Below are 19,785 nucleotides of genomic sequence, written 5' to 3'. Positions count from 1 at the left end.
GTATTTAATGTCCTCCTACTTCCGTTTATAAACTTCACATACTCACATACTCATACACATACAAACATAATCTGTGCTACGAACTATTATGTAGCCAACTAGATGGCTATGCTGATGGGAGTATGGGAGGCCACCTGCAGCATCTGAGGTAGATTAAAAACGTATCATTCTAATGTAATGAAAACACAGCAATTCCTATATTCAGGTAATTATACACTAATGAAAACATACCAATGAATATCATATTCCATCTCTGCATGTAGAGCCTCCCAAATGTTACACACTGGACCTTTAATGGTGGAAACTCATAGGCTATTTTGAGTCTATATAGTCTACAGGGCGTTTGAAAATTGAGAAAAAAGATTGTAATTTGATGATCTGTTGAGTTACATATTCAGGTGCACAAGTAGGACTTAATTCTAAATATATTGAAGGTAAATTAAATGAGAATTAGTACATAATATTGGACAACAGGATTCTGTGGAGCAGGACAGTGAATGTTTGTATGTATATATACAGTATGTGTGTGTGAAATTGATTTAAAATAATGAAGAAAGCAACAACAGACCTTTTTCACAGCAGCCATTTTGACATGAAATAGTAGGGTGAACATAGTCAGGGTACTATTGTGCATGTTGCCCCCTGCCACAAAGGCTCTGCTACACTAAATGGAAAGGAACCTTAATTCGTATCATTAGTAACACGTGTTTACCCTACGATTTCATGTTCAAATTCCCACTTCTTCTGAGTACTAACGCAGCACAATCATATCAAAGCTCATGTAATAATTTTAATCAGACAAATTCTCTGTGAATTCAAATATTTACTTAAAATATGCTTTATTGTGCAGTTTAATTTTTTTCAACTCAGTAGAACCCAGTTACTAAATGACTAAACCTGTTACAGTTACATGTATAAACACTTACAGCAACGACCCACTATGGCTGCCATGTTGGCCAAACTGGTGTTTTCCACAAGAGTCTGGCAGCATGTCTGACACTCACTGGCAGAGGATTACAATCAGCCCGTTTCCCCCCCAGATTTGGCCCTGGACCACCTCTCTCCCATCATGCCAGGTGGAGGACCAGCAGAGCTCCACCAGAGAGTCAGCGTGTTTTCTGCCCCAGCTAATGTTACTAAGCCCCGCTCATCAAACTTTGATCAGGCCAGTTTAGCTACAGGCCACGAGGACAGCACACTGGGGGAGAGATTCACTGTCAAATTAACAAACTGCTACCAGCTCACCACTGGAGTCATTACTCACATCACTTATGCACCCGAGAGCTCTCACACATTAGTTTGTATGTTCTGAATTTTAATATTCTCTCTGTGGTCTTCATCCGTGTTCCCTGCTCGGGTTCTGACGGCATTAATAATCCACAGCTTCAGCTCAGCTTCCCGGCTCAAATTACACAGACTGAGCCAAGACTAAAATGGAGGGGCTCCCTCACAATGACCTCCACTGAGGAAAGAAAGAACTACAGTTCCCAGCAGCAACCTCTACAATAGATGACCTGAAGCAATTTACACCACACGTCACAGTGGTTAGTTGATGTAATAGTCCAAAACAAAGTAAAGAGCTGAATAAATGAGTGCAGAAACACAGCGCCACTCCAAAACACCAAATGAGGGAACAGTTCTACCATGTTTTTTTCTGTTTTTTGAGGGAACAGCACCTTTGGACGCTTGTTGAATTTTCCTTCTAATTGACTCTTCCTAAGTCCCTCCCCTTTTTGCTCTGTGTTCCAATAACAGTCGAGCAAGCCTCAGTCAATCTACGCCTTTCCTGTTTTGTTTTTTTTCCACCAGGATGGCGAAATCATGACCCACCCTACTCTGCCTCTGATTGGCTTACCCTGACATTCCCTTACCAATCTCACTCTTCATACTTAAACCTAACCAACCAACCAATGAAAGCAAGAAGACTAGCTAATCCGCTGGAGCTGGTGACAGCATTCATCTGCAAAAAGCTTCTACTCTCCAGAACATTAGCGTACTTTAATACTGAAATATTCCATTAAGATATCTTATCAGTAACACACAGCTACAGGTCATACAGAAGGCCTCACAAACCACCAGCATATTAAATACTTTTAATGGCAATGTATTTGGCAGAGTTACTGCAGCAGAGTGAATGTGCTGAAGCTGTTTTTCGTTGTGCAACAATTTATTGTAGATCTATAAACAGTTGCAGAACACATGGCGAGGCAACAAATGTGAATGTCTCTGATTCATGGCAACGGAAGTGCAGAGGCTCAAGCTGTTCGCTTGCACATCTGAACACGAAAATAATCAGGCAGCAGCCTTTCCTTTGAAAGTCTCTCACAAAAACAGTGCCATCCGTGTGTCCATGATTGAAGGCTCGTCTGATAGGCAGTTTTTGCTGGTGTTCCTCAGGGTCGAGGAGCGGGGGGGGCAGTCACTGTGTGGGGAGAGGGATGCCGCGGGGATCAGTGACCTGACCCTCCTGCAGGTTCTTCACCAGCTGGGCCAGCCAGCGTTTGGTGGTGGTGTCATCCTTCAGGACCTGGGCAAAGGTGGTGTCTTTGAGCTGGTCGGGGAGGCACTGCCTCAGAGCTTCTCTGGCTCTGAAACAAACAAGACACAGACACAGGTAAGGCATGGATACACTGCCCCAACGGTCTCGCTCCCACCAGCACCAAGACATGTTTTTACGTAATCATCACATCATTATGAGTGGGCAATATGATGGCATATACTGTAAAATGATTCAAACGTGTCTACCTAGAGATTTGGCTATACTGTTAAATATGGCAAATGGTTTAAACCAATGATGGATTGATGGCAATATCGGACTTTTACATGATTTTTGCATTAATGGTATTAAAGGTACCTCTCTTTTTCTATAATATTTTCTTTTTGATAGCCTCCCATTCAATAATATATTAATAGAAAAAAATACAAAACACTTCATTTCTATAACAAATTCTAATGCCAAATATAATGATTTAACACTAAATAACACTTACAGTACTAATAACAGTAAAATGCATTTGGACTTGGTATTCTACAATCTCCAGCTTCAAACTTGAACAAATATTCTAATATTTGCTAACCTGAGGAAAGGCTGCTGTCGTCATCATCAGCGGTCTCTCCATCATAGATATAAATGACAAGTCAATATGACACATTGCATCGTGTGTTTCTATCTACGCTCTCCCACTGGTGGGGTCAAGGATGCCCACGCTGCCTGTTGACGTTCTGCTTTCAAGTGCATCCCATGTGTCGCCAGATCTAATGTAAGAAATGTTAACTATCGATTTCAATAGACAGCTCTGGTACTGAAACCGACATCTGTGTTGGGATTCTGACCGGTAGATAATAGCCTTATGGGATTCTACACCCACAGGTGTCGTTTACTTTCTGTTATGTTGAAACACTGATTCTGAGTTATTCTTTCAGTGATAAAAAATACCTGGAGTTGTCAGACAGGCGTAAGTAACAGCGTACTACATGTTTCAGAAGGCGGGCTGACGGCTCTTTGGAGAGCTGGAGGACCATTTTGCCCTGAAACGGAGAAACAGACTGTAAGGCCAAAAGGAAAAAGTGCTCATTAACGTATTACATTTATATAATCATTCAAATATGAGCAACTTACGAGAATCATAGCGACATGGGAGAAGCGCTCATATGTTTGACAGATATACGCCAGCCCTGTGTCATCCAGGAGGATCTTCTGGAGTATGAAGGTTGCAACCTAAAAAACACAATTGTACCACAAGTTGAAGGTGGCCATTACTGACTCAGCTTTTTCTTCTTCTGACATATATCGATAGAGTTAATATGCAATATGCAGAATATGTCCACTCCACTACACTAGATGTATTGGGAAGAATAAAATCGTGTCAGAGTACCGTCTTGGAGAGCTCGCTGCCAGACTCCATGATGCGAAGGCACAAGGGAATGATCTCTGTGGTCAACAGGAAGTTAATCACTTCCTGCTCATCGGTTTTCACCAAAGCACCTACACAGGATTGACGCAAGGAACTCATAAGACTAAACATTTTGAAGACATGAAAGTTACATTTGTAATCAGAAATCAGAATCAGAAATCAGAAATACTTCATTGATTGCCACGGGGAGATTCATTCAGAAAAAAGCTCAATTTGGGAAAAATAATAAGACGAGCAGGAGCAACTGCAACAGGCTGCATGCACGGTCGGCGCATCGGATGTGCAGCCATCAGATATTGACGTGTTTACAAGGAAGATTACACCAAAACATTTAGGTCTGTAATACCATAGCATATGATGGTGAAGTTCAAATACTAATATAATGAATGGCACCAGGTATCCGACAGGAAACCCGCAAAACAGTTGTGGGACGGGTATAAAAAACGTGTTTATATAAATTCACAGGTACGGGCATGGGTGATAATGAACTAAATGTGAGCAGGCACATTAGTTTTAATTTATCATATAGTAATTAGGGGTGCATGATAAATATTGGGGCAGAAAAGTTATTGGCCAATAATGGAACATTTTTATTATTATTAAATTATCAATCTTTGCTCACTATGTCTTAGCCTTTCTTACCCTCAGGTAAGAAACTACAGGTTATGAACTTTTACAAAAAAATGTGAAATTAACCGTTATCTTATTGGTATCGGCCATTAGAAGCAAGTAATTATTGGTTACCATATCAGCCGGGGAAAAAAATCCTTATCTTCCATCTCTAATAGTAATACGGGATATGTTCTGCTGTAGATACTCAACACTGAGTTAGTTCATGATATTATTCTCAATATAATATATTTCAAGAAAAACTATTTTGACTACATATATTCATGACACACTCATGTCAGGTGCATTACACCCAGCTCAGTAGTGTGGATCTGCACAAACCAGAGAACACACACCACTGCAGCATTATCAGCTGTAACTGCCATCAAACTAACGGTATATATATATATAAAGACAACAATACAACAATGGCTGTGGGGAGGAAACGTTGGGAGTGAAATCCTGAAACCAAGTTTTACACTGTTTGCTCATGAGTCATCAGCGGATTGAAGATTACTTACCTATGACACCTAAGCTGGTGAGGCGGAGGTATTCGAATGGCCGTGTTTTGCTCACTGTGTGTAAGAACGGGTAGAGAAAGAGCGGGATGTGTGCAGCCAGGAAAGCTGACCTGTGAATGACAGAACTGCTTTTAGATTTGTGTTTTGATTGACTTCAGTACTGCATGTTTCCTAATTCATAATCAGTCATTATGTACCATGTACTGCTCATATCACTTCAGTTACCTTGTCTCTGGATGGGAGGCCACACACTGGAGGAGTGCAAGAGCGTTACATACTCTATTGGACTGGTGTGCTGTTAGGGTGGGGGGGTTGATTGATGGATAGATGTTGACGATTTCCTAGTAATGACAAGGATGAAAATAGAGATAAAGCCAGGTTCTTTATTTATAATAGAGCTGCAACAATTAATCGACTAATCAAATAGTTGTTTTGAACCATAACTAATATTGTCCAAATTCTCTCATTTCAGCTTCTCGAATGTGAATATTTTCTGGTATCTTTAGCACTCTATGACAGTAAACTAAATGTCTGACAAAACAAGACACTTGAGGATGTCACCTTATGCTTTGGGAAACAGTTGATGACATTTTATGGACCACACAGCTAATCAATTCATCGAGAATTTATAAAAAATAAAATACATTTTATTAAATCTGGTTAATTTCGATGAATATTGCATCAAAAGCATCCGAGTCACTCTCTGTGCTTCTGCTGCCCACCCTGGTGTGACTCTAGCACACGGAACCTGCAGAAAACCGCGCCCTGACTCACCTGTAGCAGGGCAGCTATGGTTCCACAGGAGTGCCACAGCATGGGAGCCAGGTCCGGTACAGACTCCCTCTTCTTGCTGAGCTCCAGGAGGGCATTCTCTCTGGTCTCTGGACTGGACAGCTCATTGATCCACTGGTAGATCTTCTCTCTGTCCACCTGTGCCAGTGCTGTGGTTACAGCCTGAAAGCAATATAGACAATGTAGCACCAGTACAACCTATTCCAAAAGTGATAACTGTAAATGAATATGCAATGCAAAGTGCATTTGATGTGTGCCGAATTAAAGAGTGGTCCAGGTAAGATATTTCTGAACCTGCTTTAAAGACCAACACTGCACACACCTGAAAAAAAGCGAGGCTTTATAAAATGTACAGATTTTCGGATTGAAATCTGAGGGCATTTCTGTGGCAGTTATTGACAATTTCTATGAAGTCAGGTCAATATTGCGACAGTAGTCTTGCTGGATTCAACAGTATTATCTTACAGTCTATCTCAGACATGTAGAAGACAAGAGAGACTACATTTCTGGATTAGCATTATCATTATCGTTGAACTAGCATAAGATAGCCAGGCTAACATGTAGCTAGACATATAGGTTAGCTCATGTTAGCTCATTTAGAAAGTTAATAGTCTATATAAATATCTACTTACTGCTCCGGTAGCCAACATTCTGTGCAGCGCTTGGATTTAATCCAGTAAGGCCTTTTAAAAACCTGTATCACAAATTATAAGTCTTTAAGACAACTGAAACAGAATGACTCTGCTAAAACACAGATATTAGGCTACATTGGTTTCAGTGTTCTGCTAGCTCTGCTGTTCTGCTAACAGCTACAACGCTTCCGGTTTTCTGTTTTCAAATTAAAAGCACAATTAACGTCGACGTACAACTCAAATGTGAAAAACATCTATTTGTTTTCGAAGCAAACTGTGCTTGTTGATCTTTACAAGTTAGACAATCGCATATGCAACTGCCCTTTGAGCTGTTCTGGTGAAATAATTAAAATATCTGAAATTACAAAACGTAGGAAAAACATGTAAATGTATTTTCATGTTTTGTTTTGTTTTGAGTTTAACACTTCAGATTTAGATTTTCAACACAGTCACCAATAAATACAGTAAATATATCAATTTATATTTAACGAATGTAACAGTAGCAGCGCATGACAGTAGCAACCAAAAATAAATTCCCATTAATACAGTTTGTGAGGGGACAATTTTATTACAGCAAATGAAATACATGCACAGAGAAAACTGCTGGCATAGAAAAGGCAGTTTCCGGTTTCCTTGTGCATGTCTGTATGTGTCATGCAATGCATTATGTGTTATCGCACTGTGACTTCTGTGCCTCTCTCTATATATATGGAGTTTATACTAAAGGGATTTTATTTTCAGCACCGATGTTTGTTGACAAAATGTATAAAAAGCAAAATAAAAAGTTCTGGTGTGTGGAGTTGTGACATCTGATGATTCCATATGAGGTCCCTTTGGAGATGAAAGAGAGATAATGTTATTGTTGAACTCAATAATCTTATAATAATTCATATTTTATGTAAGCTGAATTTGAATAGTAGGCCTCCTACTACAGTACATTAAGAAAAAGGCTATTAGGATTTTTAAGTCTTATTTGTCCTCCACACAGGATGATAAATCATCAGTAAGAGATACAGCAAACCCTATCCACAGTATACAAATCACATAAAGGTGTACATAGTAGAATGAAATGGGGGTAAATAGTTCAAAAAGTTCATTTTCTTACGACTTTCTTACTCTGATTATTCTGGTTATACTGGGTTTTGATTTGACACTGACAGCAACAAATCTGTTGACAGTATAGTACAGTATGTTCTTCTCTTCCTCTACATTCTACATCTGAAAAATTAAATGAACAATATCTCCCATCATATCTTGGCCTATTTCAAATGGTTAGCTTGAATGTCTTGAATTGCTCAGATTCAAACAGTTGATGTTAATTTTTTTTTTTTTTTGGGGAAAAAAAAATTTTTTACCCCCCCCTTCCTTTTATTTTAAAGGGGGATGACAAATTAGTGTTAAGATTACATCTAAGTACATATTTTACACATGATCTATATGTGACACCTGGGAATGTTTTATAGTAGATTTAACTCTGACTCTATCGGGGTTATTATTTCAGATGAATAGTCCGGCCCCTTGCTGCCCTCATGTGGATCCTCCAGGAAGCAGTATAGAAGTTGTGTTTTGATTATTCTTTAAAGTCAGTGTTAAGTAAATTCAGTGATTTCTCTCTAAACCCATTATATGCTATGCATGTGGTTTATGTTTACTGTGCCACATCTCAAGTTTTACCTCTGTTCTCCTCACCCTGAATCCAGGAGGAGAGAGGCCAACCGCTGGACCTCTATGTTGCCAATAGTCTGGAGGTCTCTAGCTGTAGAATCATGACAGTGTCCTACACACAGAATCCTTCACTTGCTGATTGTCATTGATTAGAATCGGAATTTTGGGAATTCAGATAAGATGGAAATCACCTGAAATGCAAATGGGATCATGTCTTGTACGTTATAATCCTGAAGGAATGGCTGACTGAGCTAAAGAGCACCATATATTAAACATATAACACTTAGAATAAAATATTACAACACAAATCAACAATAGACAGCATGCTGTAGGGCAGCTGTGTGTTCAGACTTATTATATAAACCTCCTTTATGAAACAAAATTGAAAAATTGATTCACCAAAATAAGCCTGCAACTACTAATCTGGTTTTATGAAACACCTCTCTGGTCTTGAATTTATACTCAAAAAGTCAACAATGGTGTCAAAATATCCACTTCGAATGTAAGGTACAATTTCTTGTATATAATGTGCCACTGTGAATAAAAAACATGTTGTTTTAAATGTATCAGAAAGGTGTAACCTGAAGAAAGGGTTCTTGAGGTCCAGGATGTTTCCAGATCTGAAGCCTGATTGGTCGACTGTGGCTGTGATGTGGATGTCGTAGCTATGCCTGGAATGAGGAAAAGGTAAATGTTTGAAATTGTTTGTTACACTCACAGACTGAAAACAAGCTTCCATGAGAGTTTCCACTAGTTTAACGAACTGATCTGGAAACTGTTCAGAACCAGACATTGGAAGAGATAAGACAGTGCTACAGCAGGCCTGATGGAAGCACAAGTGTACCTGTTGTTAGCGGCCAGCAGGACAGTCCCGGACAGAGTTTGTCCAAGCTTGGCGAAGAGTGGCGTCTGAAGCAAACATCTGACCTGATACCAGCGGGTCAGAGGCTCAGAGGGAGCTGTGGAGAGCCACACTGTTGACCTGCAGGAATAGACAGAGAGACATTATTCTCACACTGACGTCAAGTGGATATTTAATGTTGAGGACATGATTTGAGTCTGAATATAACAGACAAGTTAGAAAAAAGCATCTCAAAGGTTAGCTTGAATGTCTTGAATTGCTCAGATTCAAACAGTTGATCTGGTTAAGCTTTTTATTATTTGTTTGGAGAGACTAATGTATTTCATTCCCCCATGTCTTCCCTGTCACTCAGTATATTTGAAGGGGGTGATCAGGGATGTTACCCTCCTTTTCAGCAAAATGCACCCTCCTTGTTAACCTGCCACCCCCCCTCGCCATCCCCTAGCAGCAGAGAAGATGCAGTGGCAGAGGGGTTGTTTAACAAATTTCCCTACAGGGATCAATAAAAGTTGTTCTTTTTAATCTGTTTGAAGCACCTGGGGACCAACCCCAGTGCCTTGGTCAAGGGACAAAACAGGAGAATTAAAGCTACAGTAGAAAAAAATTATTATTATTATTATTATTATTATTATTAATCTGATTGGTTGTTTTTCGTTCAGGCCCAGTGGATTTTTGCAAATGCCATTAGGAACACTAGGAGAAGCCAGAGGAACCTGATTTTTTCAAAGATTATCTGTCTCATATTCTACTGCCAGGATATAGTGAACGTTTCAGCAAAGCCATGAATAAATCAAAGAAATACCTTATTTCAAACTAAAAGTAAATCTGAGTGGTGTATCTCTTACGTGGATCCCAAATAGGCCACATCGAACCAGAAGGCAAGTCCATGGACCAGACCAGACTGCAGCAGGGTAAACACAAAGGGAATCTCCATTCTGGAAGAATAGGAATCAGTAGGTTTTTCTGTGTTCTGACAAATTATCTTAAATATGTGGACTAAACATCAGAGGTGTGGACTTGAGTCCCATGACTTGGACTCAAGTGAAACTCAAGTTTGATGACTTTTGACTCGACAAAATGAAAAAAGGCTTGAAACTCAACATGGACTTCAACAGCAATGACTCGTGACTTCACTCACTTGACTCAATACCTACCCCCAAAACCACAAATTAGTGAAGACTGAATTATTACCTGTTCTGGACTCAAACTTTAGGAATTGGGACTTGAGTGCAAAGACTTCCAAAACAGTGACCTGCTCTCAGCTAAATATATCCTAGCATTAAAATCACTGCTTGCCTCAGTAATATGTAGCATTTTATCTATTTGTATTCTCTGTTTTTCTTTGCTGCATTTTACTGTTTGTTGTTGCTCCAGTATGGATGACCAAAACCGCAGAAATAAAAAATGTATGAATAAATGACCCAGTAAATAAATATATGTGCCAATAAATGCACCATAACTAATATTAAAAATAGATATAAAGACTAATACATTTTTAATGTTATTTAATTCTTCATTAATTGTTTCTAAATCATTTTTCTGTGTCATGTCTCCCTCTATTTATTTCCCCAAACTTACTTATGTGTCTTCTTTTTACTTTCCTGTATGCATTTCTGCCTAATTAAACAAATGAGTTGGGGGCTGTCATTCAGATGCCCTGCTCTCCCCTAATCAACCATGATCACAGTATGTATCTAACCTGTGTAAGTCTTCTTCTTTAACCTCCATGAAGTTGATGCAGTGCTTGACCGACCTGGCCATCAGGATCTGCACATCGAATGTGTCCTGTAAAGGAAATTAAATAAAGAATAGAATAGAATCTGTCAAGCACAATATAATATTTAAAATAACAACGATAAGAGCTATAAAAATATTCTTTGATGTAACTATTTTTATGGTCTGCTACCATATTGACTACAAGAGGAATTTTCCGCCCTGAGTAATGCCTGTCAGGCTGCAGAGTTCTATGGCTGCCAATCAGCAAGCCATGAAGAATACACATGACTGCTCTTTTAAACCAAACCCAAAGCAATGTTCTGTATGAAAGTATTTTTGCTTCCTTCTGCATTCATTAACACACATTTATTATATTTTATAAAATATTCTGCAGCTTTAGAAATGTTGAGATATCTGCTAGAATGTAAAATAAATTAGCTTGAAGCAATTTTTAACTGTGTAACATGTATTTATACCATAACACGCCAATCTTGTGTCAAGGTTACTGTTGTTGACACGTGCAGTAAATGGAGTTCTGCTACACGTACCACTATAGGCTGCTTGAAAAACTCATCCACTGCAGTACCATGAAGAGCATTCAGGTTAACGCCGTAGAAGCTTCTCTGCTGCCTGGAGAAAGGTGAACACTGAGGTCATTTACACAGTCAGCTAATTGACATTGACATGATTTTATGGTTCCTAACTGAGATGAACAACACACAACCATGGAACAAGTAGTAAATTCAATAGTTTCACATTAGGCAGAACTGTGAAAGGGGTGTAATATTGGATTAAAAGATGTAAAGCTTCTTTATTGGCATAAAGCAATTAGTTAATAAAGTCTGTTCACAGTGTCACTACTAAAAAATTTTGGTGAACAACATCAGTTTATAGTTTACCTTCATTCCTCAAGGCTGACTGAGCCTAACCTCCACATAGTGGTGGAGCAGTGAATGGCACAGAACATGGCAACACACACACATGCTGGTATGCTTGCATACACTTGTGCACAAGCAAACTGCATGACAGAGGTTGTATTGTCTGCCCAAATTTCCCAGAAATACATGAATATAGCCGAATACACCTTCTCATTTGTGGAAATAAAACTACCCCCAAAAAATGTGTTTCTACAGTAGCCCAGAACAGACAGTGTCTAGGTAGGGCTTGTCACGAGTTTTACAACCACCACTCTGCAACTTCACTGCTAGATGCCACTAAATCCTAAACACTTGTTTTTTAAATTAGCTACGTAACTTAAAAGATGCCCACTTTGAGTTTTGGTTTCAAACAGGGCAAAAACAGCAGCTTCCTGGGTAAAAGTCCTGTGTTTGTTTGAGTCATCCACTCACCATCAATTTACGTGTTGGAAGTAAGACCAGGCTGGATGTATACTTTAACACAGAATACAGAATATTCAGACCCCTAGTCTCCAAGGCTGTGCTAGATCTGAACATGGATTACAGAGAAACTCATGAACCAAATCCTCATTTGAAGAATAAAGATCTGGGAAAACACTGAATTTCCTGACAGGAAATCTAAAATATATTTGTGCAAAATATCAGCTTCAACCCTAATGTATCGACCTACAAAAGATCCTATCAGCCAAAACCTTTGCTGCTCTGTATGAGTCAGGACTGGACTGAACCCGAGCGTTTTACACCCAACAGGAAACATGCCTGACTGAGGTCAAGCCCTGTGAACATGTGTGTCTGTGTGAGAGAGACAGAGAGGGGGGAAGAAAGGGAGCCAGTGTGTTTGCGTCCTCATGCATGGATTTATGGTGGTGTATGCGTGTGTGTGTGTGTGTGTGTGTGTGTGTGTGTGTGTGTGTGTGTGTGTGTGTGTGAGTGAGAGAGAGAGAGACCAGAAACTAGCTCGTGCGAAGTGTTCGAAGTAGAGCTGCTCGTCATTGAAGGGAGCCAGATGAATATCACCATAGGAGGGAAACATCAGACCTGGGGGAATTTAATAATGATAGACAGACAGAAAATGAATATAATGAAGCTAAAGTAACAGTGAGAGGCAGACATTAAACATGAGAGATAGAAATAAAGTCACAGACAGACTTTTAGACTGACAAGTGACTTTGGGGGAACAAATTAGCTGTAAGTCCCAAGTCAACCCCATCAAAACCAATGTCAAGAAAAGTCAATACAAACCTGTAACAATTCAAGAAAGATAAGTCAGAAGGTAAGTCCCAAGTCAATACTAACATGCCCCAAGTCAAGGTTGTCCAGTCTCAAGTCAAGTCAAACTAATTTTACCAAGTTAAGTCAAGAAAGGTAAGTCCCAACACGAGACCATCAGGTCCCATGGCAAGATGGGTAAGTCCAAGTAAAATCCCAATACGTCCATGGCAACGGCAGCACATGTAAATATAGCGGCTGACCTGCTACATTTTTTCAGCTTTATTGCTGCAACATCATTGAATGATTTCTGACTGGATTCCATTTTTAAGGGTTATCCAAAATTGTTCAAATCGACTGGATTCGGGAGATTTTGACTATGGCAACAAATGTGCATTCAGATGCTGTGGTCACTTGGCTAGCTACTTCAAACCTCTCTGTTTTTGTTCAGTCTGTTTACTGCTGATACATGTATCACCTATGACAGAAATACCCCAGAGTCAACAGAGAAGGAAGCCTGGGGTTCGGAATAAAGAGCAGCACACTTTGAGAGAATCCACCCGGCCAGACCGGCCGGACCAGCCCACCACAGCGGGTGCTGTCACCCCAGAAAGAGAGGAAGAGAGCAGGGATAGGTGCCTGGCTGGCCCCGGTTTGACTTAAGGCTGCTCCTGGCAGGCCAAACAACGGAAAATCAGAGACTGTTGTGGCCACATTTTTACAGAGACCTGCTCCATTTCTCATCCATTTGTCATGACTTGAGTATTTTATTTATTTATACAATTATTAAAACATGGATTCAACAGTTTCTGGGGGTTTTGTCTACGCCTACCATTGGGTTTGAGCCATTTTCTGGCATGCAAGAAGCTCTCCATGAGTCTGTCACTGAGCAGCATGTAACCCATTGGCTCAGAGACAATGACGTCCACCATATCAGGACAGCTGACCTCCTCCACCTCTCCCTCTAGGACCCTGATCCGCTCAGACAGACAGTTACTCTGGACCAGGATCTGCAAAGGAGACAGAAAACATGTGGTGCATTAAATAATGCACTGTAAAACCACACTATAAAATAATCCAAAGGACCATAGCACATACATTTGCCTTGATGTATACAGAAGGCAGTACATTGTTTTGAATAGAAAGGGTACATCTATCTACCATACAACCAGGCTACAGTTCTGGACAACATCTGGAGAAACAAGTTATTTTTTAAGAAATTTGTTATTTGTGCCATACATTTAACTGGCTTTACATGACCATCTGATTCAAAGCTTTATAATCTGTTGTAGGAACAAAAATGTGTCATGTCAATGCTCTTTCTGATTTTCCTATTTTAGCAACATCTATGAGTTGAGTTGAAGATGTTCTATTAGGAAGATTCACTTTTTCTTCTATTAGTAGGAGGAGCTGCTGGTTGTGTTTTTCCCATTTTGATTTCTTCTTTCAATGATATCCTCAAATTTACTTAATATAGAAAACAAACAAATACTGTAGCAATCCTATAGGTTTATATTGTGGCCACCATTTTTTGTTGATTTCAGCTTTCACTCCCACTGTGATGTGATGTCACTCAGCACCTTTCTACTACATTTCTTCGTTTACAGTACAAATGTTCTACACTTAAAGTTTTAAGTTGTAAGTTATATGTTACATTTTAGTTGCATTTTATATTGGAAATTTTTATATATTTTTTAAATTATTATGTTCTTACTGTTCTACTTGTGTGTTACCTCAGGGAGTCGAGCAAAGTAAGATTTTCATTGCGCGTACTAGCCTTGTGTTTATACTGTACATATGATAATAAACCTCTTGAATCTTTGTTTCTGAGTATCTGGTCACCGTTGCCATGGAGAAGTGATAGTGGCTGAATTCAACTAAAATGTACTCCAAATTTTCAAGTGAATTGATAAAGGCTGCAGATTGTGGTTCATAATCTTTAGCCTCTATCCACCATTAACAGTGTGCATAACAGAAAGTTTAGCTCAGTGGTGGTTTCTTGCTGAAATACATATTGGCAGTTGTAGTTAAATTCTGCCTGCTTTTATTTCCACAGGCTTGGTCCCTGAATGCTCAATATATATATGTAGTCTAGTCTATATATGTCTTTTCAGAATAAGATGTTTGTGTCCACAGCACTGAAAATGCAGTTCAACAGTTGAGTGTCTTTCCAGAAACAATGTTGTGGTTGCTCTGGATAATCCACAGGACACACAGATTTTAGGGGTGTTTCTTCAGAAAGAACGTCCAATAAAAACCATGGACAGTGTATTCTGTCAATTCTCCAGAACAACAGGGACAGTTTTTGGAAAGAGACATCTCAAAACCTGGAAAAGCATATAACTATCAAAATCAATACTATTCCATCTTTTCAAACTTTTCATCTTTTTGTGGTGTAAAGTACAAGATAATCTAATGCTAATAATCAATGTTTAATAAAAGGCAGATATAATCCCCAAATATCGGTCTAGACCAAGTACTGTGTGCATTAGCATCTCTCTGTAGCCCCTATCCCGCTGAACTCTGGGCCAGATGTTGCCGCAACCCATTAACTCCCCAGAATGCCACGCTCTGCATGTGATGTATGTACTCTATGTGTGTGTGTAGTGCGTTGCTGCGGTTTCTCTTTAGGCTCTGTCAAATCCAAAAAACACATAAGATTACTCTCCAAACTCTGCATGTGAACTCACAGTTGGGAGATTCAAATCTTGTTAGTTACAGAGAAACAATGCTTTAATTTCTGCAGAAAAGAAGACCAGTTTAAAAACGGGTGTAAAACAATATGAGGACAAAGATGGAGGATGGAGGCTTCAAATCTACTGACCTGTGTATATTTGGCCATGGGGCTAGACTCAACCGCATACACTCTTGTGGCTCCCGCCTGGACTGCAAAGAAAGACAGAATACCAGAACCACAACACACATCCAGAACCACCTACAGAGACAGGAAGACAAAAGGGAGAACTGGAACTGAAACGTATTAAATACACACACAGAAAAGGATCATTCCAAATTTGTATCATGATTCTTATTTTTTTGAGTTTTAGCCATCCTCTCTGTGTGCTATGATAATGCTGTAATAGTAATATATGTCAGTAATATAGTCAGTCCAAGAAACACAAGAAATCACATAATCAGGTTGTTTTTTAAGGGTTGATAATCTGGTTTGAATCTAACAAAATCAACGTTGACTTATGGTTTCACATGGGAGTCTTTGGCTCTTTGGCAGTGAAAGTTCAGTTAAGTTTGTTTGAGTCATCCATCCACCCTACCTCCTCCAAATGTGGACTTAGTCGCTCTTTATACCCCTGCTGATACTGCACTTTTATACATCTGTGTTCTTTTAACACTGACACAGTATCCGCTGGTGGATCAGTGGGTCTGTTACACACTTTGGCGTGAGGCTGGTCTGATTTTATTATATAAACAGGTTAAAGCCACTGTCTCCACCAAAAGTCTTGAGGAGCTTGTCTCTGTGCTGTCACCTTGTCTCTGAAATCAGCCTCATTGACCAAAATGGCTCTCTGGTAGGTGGTGATCCTCAGGTAGTCCTGAAGCAGGCTCTGCTGCTGGGACACACAGCTGTGGAACTAAACACACACACAACAATGGACAATTTGTATTTCAAGTAATTTGTTTCAAACTTATTTGTTCATCCCTGGCACCTGCAAAGTAAGAATTACCTGGTAGCCCTGTGTAGGGGAATTTTTAGAACTTGTTTCAAATGTAGTGGGATGTCTCCTAGAAGGTGTTTGGACTCTCTCTGCATCCTTGTTTCCTGCCTCATCTCTTTCTGTGCAACCTTTCCTCGTCTCTTCATCATCCCCTCTCTTCAACAACCGCTGGAAGTCCTTCATCTCTGGAGAGCCGAAGAGGACGAGATGTTTTGAAAATTGTTTGAACCCCTGGCACACTTAACCAAACCCCAGGATGATAAACAGTATGAACTTAAGCATCTTGAACATGAACAAACCAGCTGGAGATTTGAATTTCAGCAGAAGACTCAGCTTGCCGACAGTGAAGAGGAAGGACTGACCTCCGACCTGGCAACAGTCCATCTCTTTGGAAACAGTAAATTGGAAGACTGATGCTCTGTTGGCTGAAAACATATTGGTTTAAACCACAGACACAAATACACGACACATTATGTTTGACACCATTAATCTGTCCAAGCTTTAGATTTTTTTTGTATCTTTATGTTAAAGTCATCAATATTACAGTATCTGTGTTAAAGGTACTACCAGACCTGTGGAGCATATTTTTATTGAGTTTTTATCTTGTATATACACACAAGGGCAGTGAAATACACAGTTCCTGCCGATGGCAAAATTACAATAGTGTGCCCGGAAACACAACAATGCACCAGCAAAAGTCAGGGAAGAAGAAAACAAGCAAACATAGACATGGTTCAGAATGCAGCAGCTAGGCTTCTTACTGGTTTTTAACAGACGACATCACATCACACCAATCCTGGCTTCTCTCCACTGGCTCCCTTTTCATTTTAGAATTGATTTTAAGATTTTATTGATCACTTTTAAAGCATGTCTGGGTCTGGCCCCAAGCTACATAGCAGAAATGTTGACCCATAGAGTCAGTTCCCAGCTCTAGACCTATGTTACCATGCGTTTGCACTTATACAGCCTCTGTCCCTGGTATGTTTGTGTGTGTGTGTGTGTGTGTGTGTGTGTGTGTGTGTGTGTGTGTGTGTGTGTGTGTGTGTGTGTGTGTGTGTGTGTGTGTTCTCACCATCCTGCACAGTGAGCTGCTGAGCCTCCTGTCCTGTGTTGAGGAGCACAGTAAGCTCCTGCTCTGCTCTCTCTCTGCCCACACTGACCTGCTGCTCCCTGCTCACCTCCTCCTGGACCCGCACCTCCTTCACAACACAACACACTGGATCATGTCATCAGATCAAACCAAACTACACCACACTGTCTATCCAGAGGTTAATATGGGCAAAGAGGAGGAAGCCTGAAGTATGACAAACAAGAATGATTCTAATAGGCTGAGATGTCTGTCAGTCAGGTAAATAAACACACACACACACACACACAAATAACACTTTTAAAGCCTAAATGTGATTTTGATTAAACAATATTTTTCCAAATCATCACCAAAACAAGCTGTGGAGGTAGGTGTGGTTTACAGTGAGCTGCAGGAGAGAGAGAGAGAGAGAGAGAGAGAGAGAGAGAGAGAGAGAGAGAGAGAGAGAGAGAGAGAGAGGTGTGGGGAAGGCTTGTGAGAGCAGCGCCAGGTGAGCTGATTATCCCAGCTGGTACTCATTGAGTAATCACACTCACCTTAATGCAGTAGTGTGCTGGGCCTGGGAGGGCCGACACACACAGCAGGAAGGACAACTGGAGAAAATCTTTGTGGACTTTTGAAGCAGCCTAAGTGTTGTGTGAATAGTGTGTGTGGCGGAGAAATAAATTAAGTGGTCTGGACTATTATTATTATTATTATTATTATTATTATTAACCTGTGTTGGGGGTTTGTGTGCTGAGAGACTTGCTATACAAACATTAGTGGAAGTAACTGGAATGAGTGCAGGTGCTCCTGCCACAAGTTAGGTTAGTTAATTGCATTATTGGGATAATCGTGAATATCCTCAGTGACTTGAAATAGTTCTCTAACTCGCTAACGTACAGTCTAATATTGATTTCCTGATTTATTTTTGATTTGTCACAAGGGGGAGCCTGCATCCTTCCAAAATCCTAAACCTGTCACCTTGGCTGTAGGCTCGGCTTTCCCATTGTATCCCTACAAAGAAAGTTAAACCCAGTGTGTAGAAACACTACAGATTCCAAACTAAATAAAGTGATTCTCGTATGATTTTGATGATTACGCCATAATATCGTCAACCGCAATTATTTTGGCTAGGATAATCGTGACATGAACACATAACACACATACATTGTGTTTTTTTCCACATTTTTACAAATACTGATCACATAGTCTAAAATGTGGCTATGACAGATAATTAAATGAATTGCCCATTTTTAATACGTTAAAAATTAATCTAAATTAATGCCTTAAATTTGACAGCATTTGACATCAAACTGGCCCCCTTTAGATCCACCCCTGGACGGGCATCCTTCTCGTGTCTCTGCACATACATCATTCTGCACAGTAAAGCTCATATATCACACTGTAGGAACAAGAAGGCGGGAGGGGGACTTTAACACAGCATTTTATGAACCACAGTTTTTGATCCAGTACAGGTTACTCCACCAGAAAGTTTCACATGTAGTAAAATGTATTTCTTGAAAACCATATAAGAAATCAGGTTCCAGCTAATAGCAGGGAATAAACACACTACATATATACATTTATATAACTTCACTTTATACTGCATATAAACACATGCTGCTATTGGCTTAGCGTGGTCTTTTTAACTCAGTCTTTTTTCATTTTGCACCTTTCAGCTCCAACTGCATTAAACCAGAACACACTAGTTACATAGCTGCAGAATAAAGTGCATAAATTAAACCTCAAACCCTGAAACAGCTTTATTTACTTAAAATGCATCTCATAAAGTCACAACCCAGTTAAGAAGAGCAGCGCCCTCTGCAGTCTCCACTGTTACCTCCTCGTGTGTCTCCATGTGCTCCTCCTCAGCCCTCGCCTCCTCCTTCAGAGTGAAGACCCTGACAGAGAAAGCCGACGACTCCTCACCTCTCTCCTCCATTCTGCGATGTGAGAGGAAGCCGCTTGCGGGGAAGAAAGAAAGAGGAGAGAGCAGAGGGGAGGAAGTGGAGAGGAGGGGATGGAGGAAAAGGGGAGGAGAGATGGAGGACAGATTATGAGTGAAAAGAGGGAGAAAAGTGGGGGAAACAAGTTAACACTGGAAGAAACTGAGCAATCTGCAGTATCTCTGTGGAAACATGTTCTTGCTGGACCCAACAATGCTGTGCTATTTTACATTTCCACAGTTGCTTTAATGGATGGTCT

At 40.0% G+C, this 19,785-nt stretch overlaps 2 protein-coding genes across 3 annotated transcripts; both read right to left on the bottom strand.

The window, feature by feature from the left end:
* Positions 1-1,983: 1,983 nt before the first annotated feature.
* Positions 1,984-6,657, bottom strand: cnot9 (CCR4-NOT transcription complex subunit 9). The gene is made up of 8 exons (XM_051427304.1): positions 6,469-6,657; positions 5,819-5,998; positions 5,270-5,385; positions 5,045-5,154; positions 3,876-3,985; positions 3,620-3,718; positions 3,437-3,528; positions 1,984-2,588 (listed from the first exon to the last, which is right to left on the bottom strand). Exons 1-8 carry the CDS (start codon positions 6,484-6,486, stop codon positions 2,420-2,422), a joined length of 894 nt encoding a protein of 297 aa, XP_051283264.1. The 5' UTR covers positions 6,487-6,657; the 3' UTR covers positions 1,984-2,419.
* A 359-nt stretch (positions 6,658-7,016) lies between these two features.
* On the bottom strand, positions 7,017-19,563 carry carm1l (coactivator-associated arginine methyltransferase 1, like). 2 transcript variants are annotated; one of them, XM_051427286.1, is made up of 15 exons: positions 19,421-19,563; positions 17,584-17,710; positions 16,811-16,936; positions 16,521-16,696; positions 16,323-16,427; positions 15,662-15,772; positions 13,670-13,847; positions 12,576-12,666; positions 11,260-11,341; positions 10,695-10,780; positions 9,841-9,930; positions 8,978-9,115; positions 8,715-8,804; positions 8,143-8,324; positions 7,017-7,299 (listed from the first exon to the last, which is right to left on the bottom strand). In XM_051427286.1, the coding sequence occupies exons 1-14, from the start codon at positions 19,520-19,522 to the stop codon at positions 8,321-8,323; spliced, it is 1,506 nt and encodes a 501-aa protein (XP_051283246.1). In that variant the 5' UTR covers positions 19,523-19,563; the 3' UTR covers positions 7,017-7,299; positions 8,143-8,320. The 2 variants fall into 2 exon arrangements, with proteins under 2 accessions (XP_051283246.1, XP_051283248.1); XM_051427288.1 differs by having other exon boundaries at positions 8,158-8,324.
* Positions 19,564-19,785: the final 222 nt, after the last annotated feature.

Source organism: Dicentrarchus labrax, unplaced genomic scaffold (assembly GCF_905237075.1).
Source record: "Dicentrarchus labrax unplaced genomic scaffold, dlabrax2021, whole genome shotgun sequence".
NCBI classification, from domain to species: Eukaryota; Metazoa; Chordata; class Actinopteri; family Moronidae; genus Dicentrarchus; species Dicentrarchus labrax.
The sequence above is the reverse complement of the archived record's forward strand: the minus strand, read 5'-3'. Positions and strand labels throughout refer to the sequence as shown.

Coding starts and splice junctions, on each gene's coding strand:
- cnot9 (XM_051427304.1), bottom strand. Junction 3,986..5,044: donor CACCAGCTTAGGTGTCATAG/GTAAGTAATCTT, acceptor AATCCTGTGTAG/GTGCTTTGGTGAAAACCGAT. Junction 3,719..3,875: donor GCAGCGAGCTCTCCAAGACG/GTACTCTGACAC, acceptor TGTGTTTTTTAG/GTTGCAACCTTCATACTCCA.
- carm1l (XM_051427286.1), bottom strand. CDS start 19,522: ATGGAGGAGAGAGGTGAGGAGTCGTCGGCTTTCTCTGTCAGGGTCTTC. Junction 11,342..12,575: donor TTCGCACGAGCTAGTTTCTG/GTCTCTCTCTCT, acceptor ACCTTTCTCCAG/GCAGCAGAGAAGCTTCTACG. Junction 9,931..10,694: donor AAAGAAGAAGACTTACACAG/GTTAGATACATA, acceptor CTATTCTTCCAG/AATGGAGATTCCCTTTGTGT.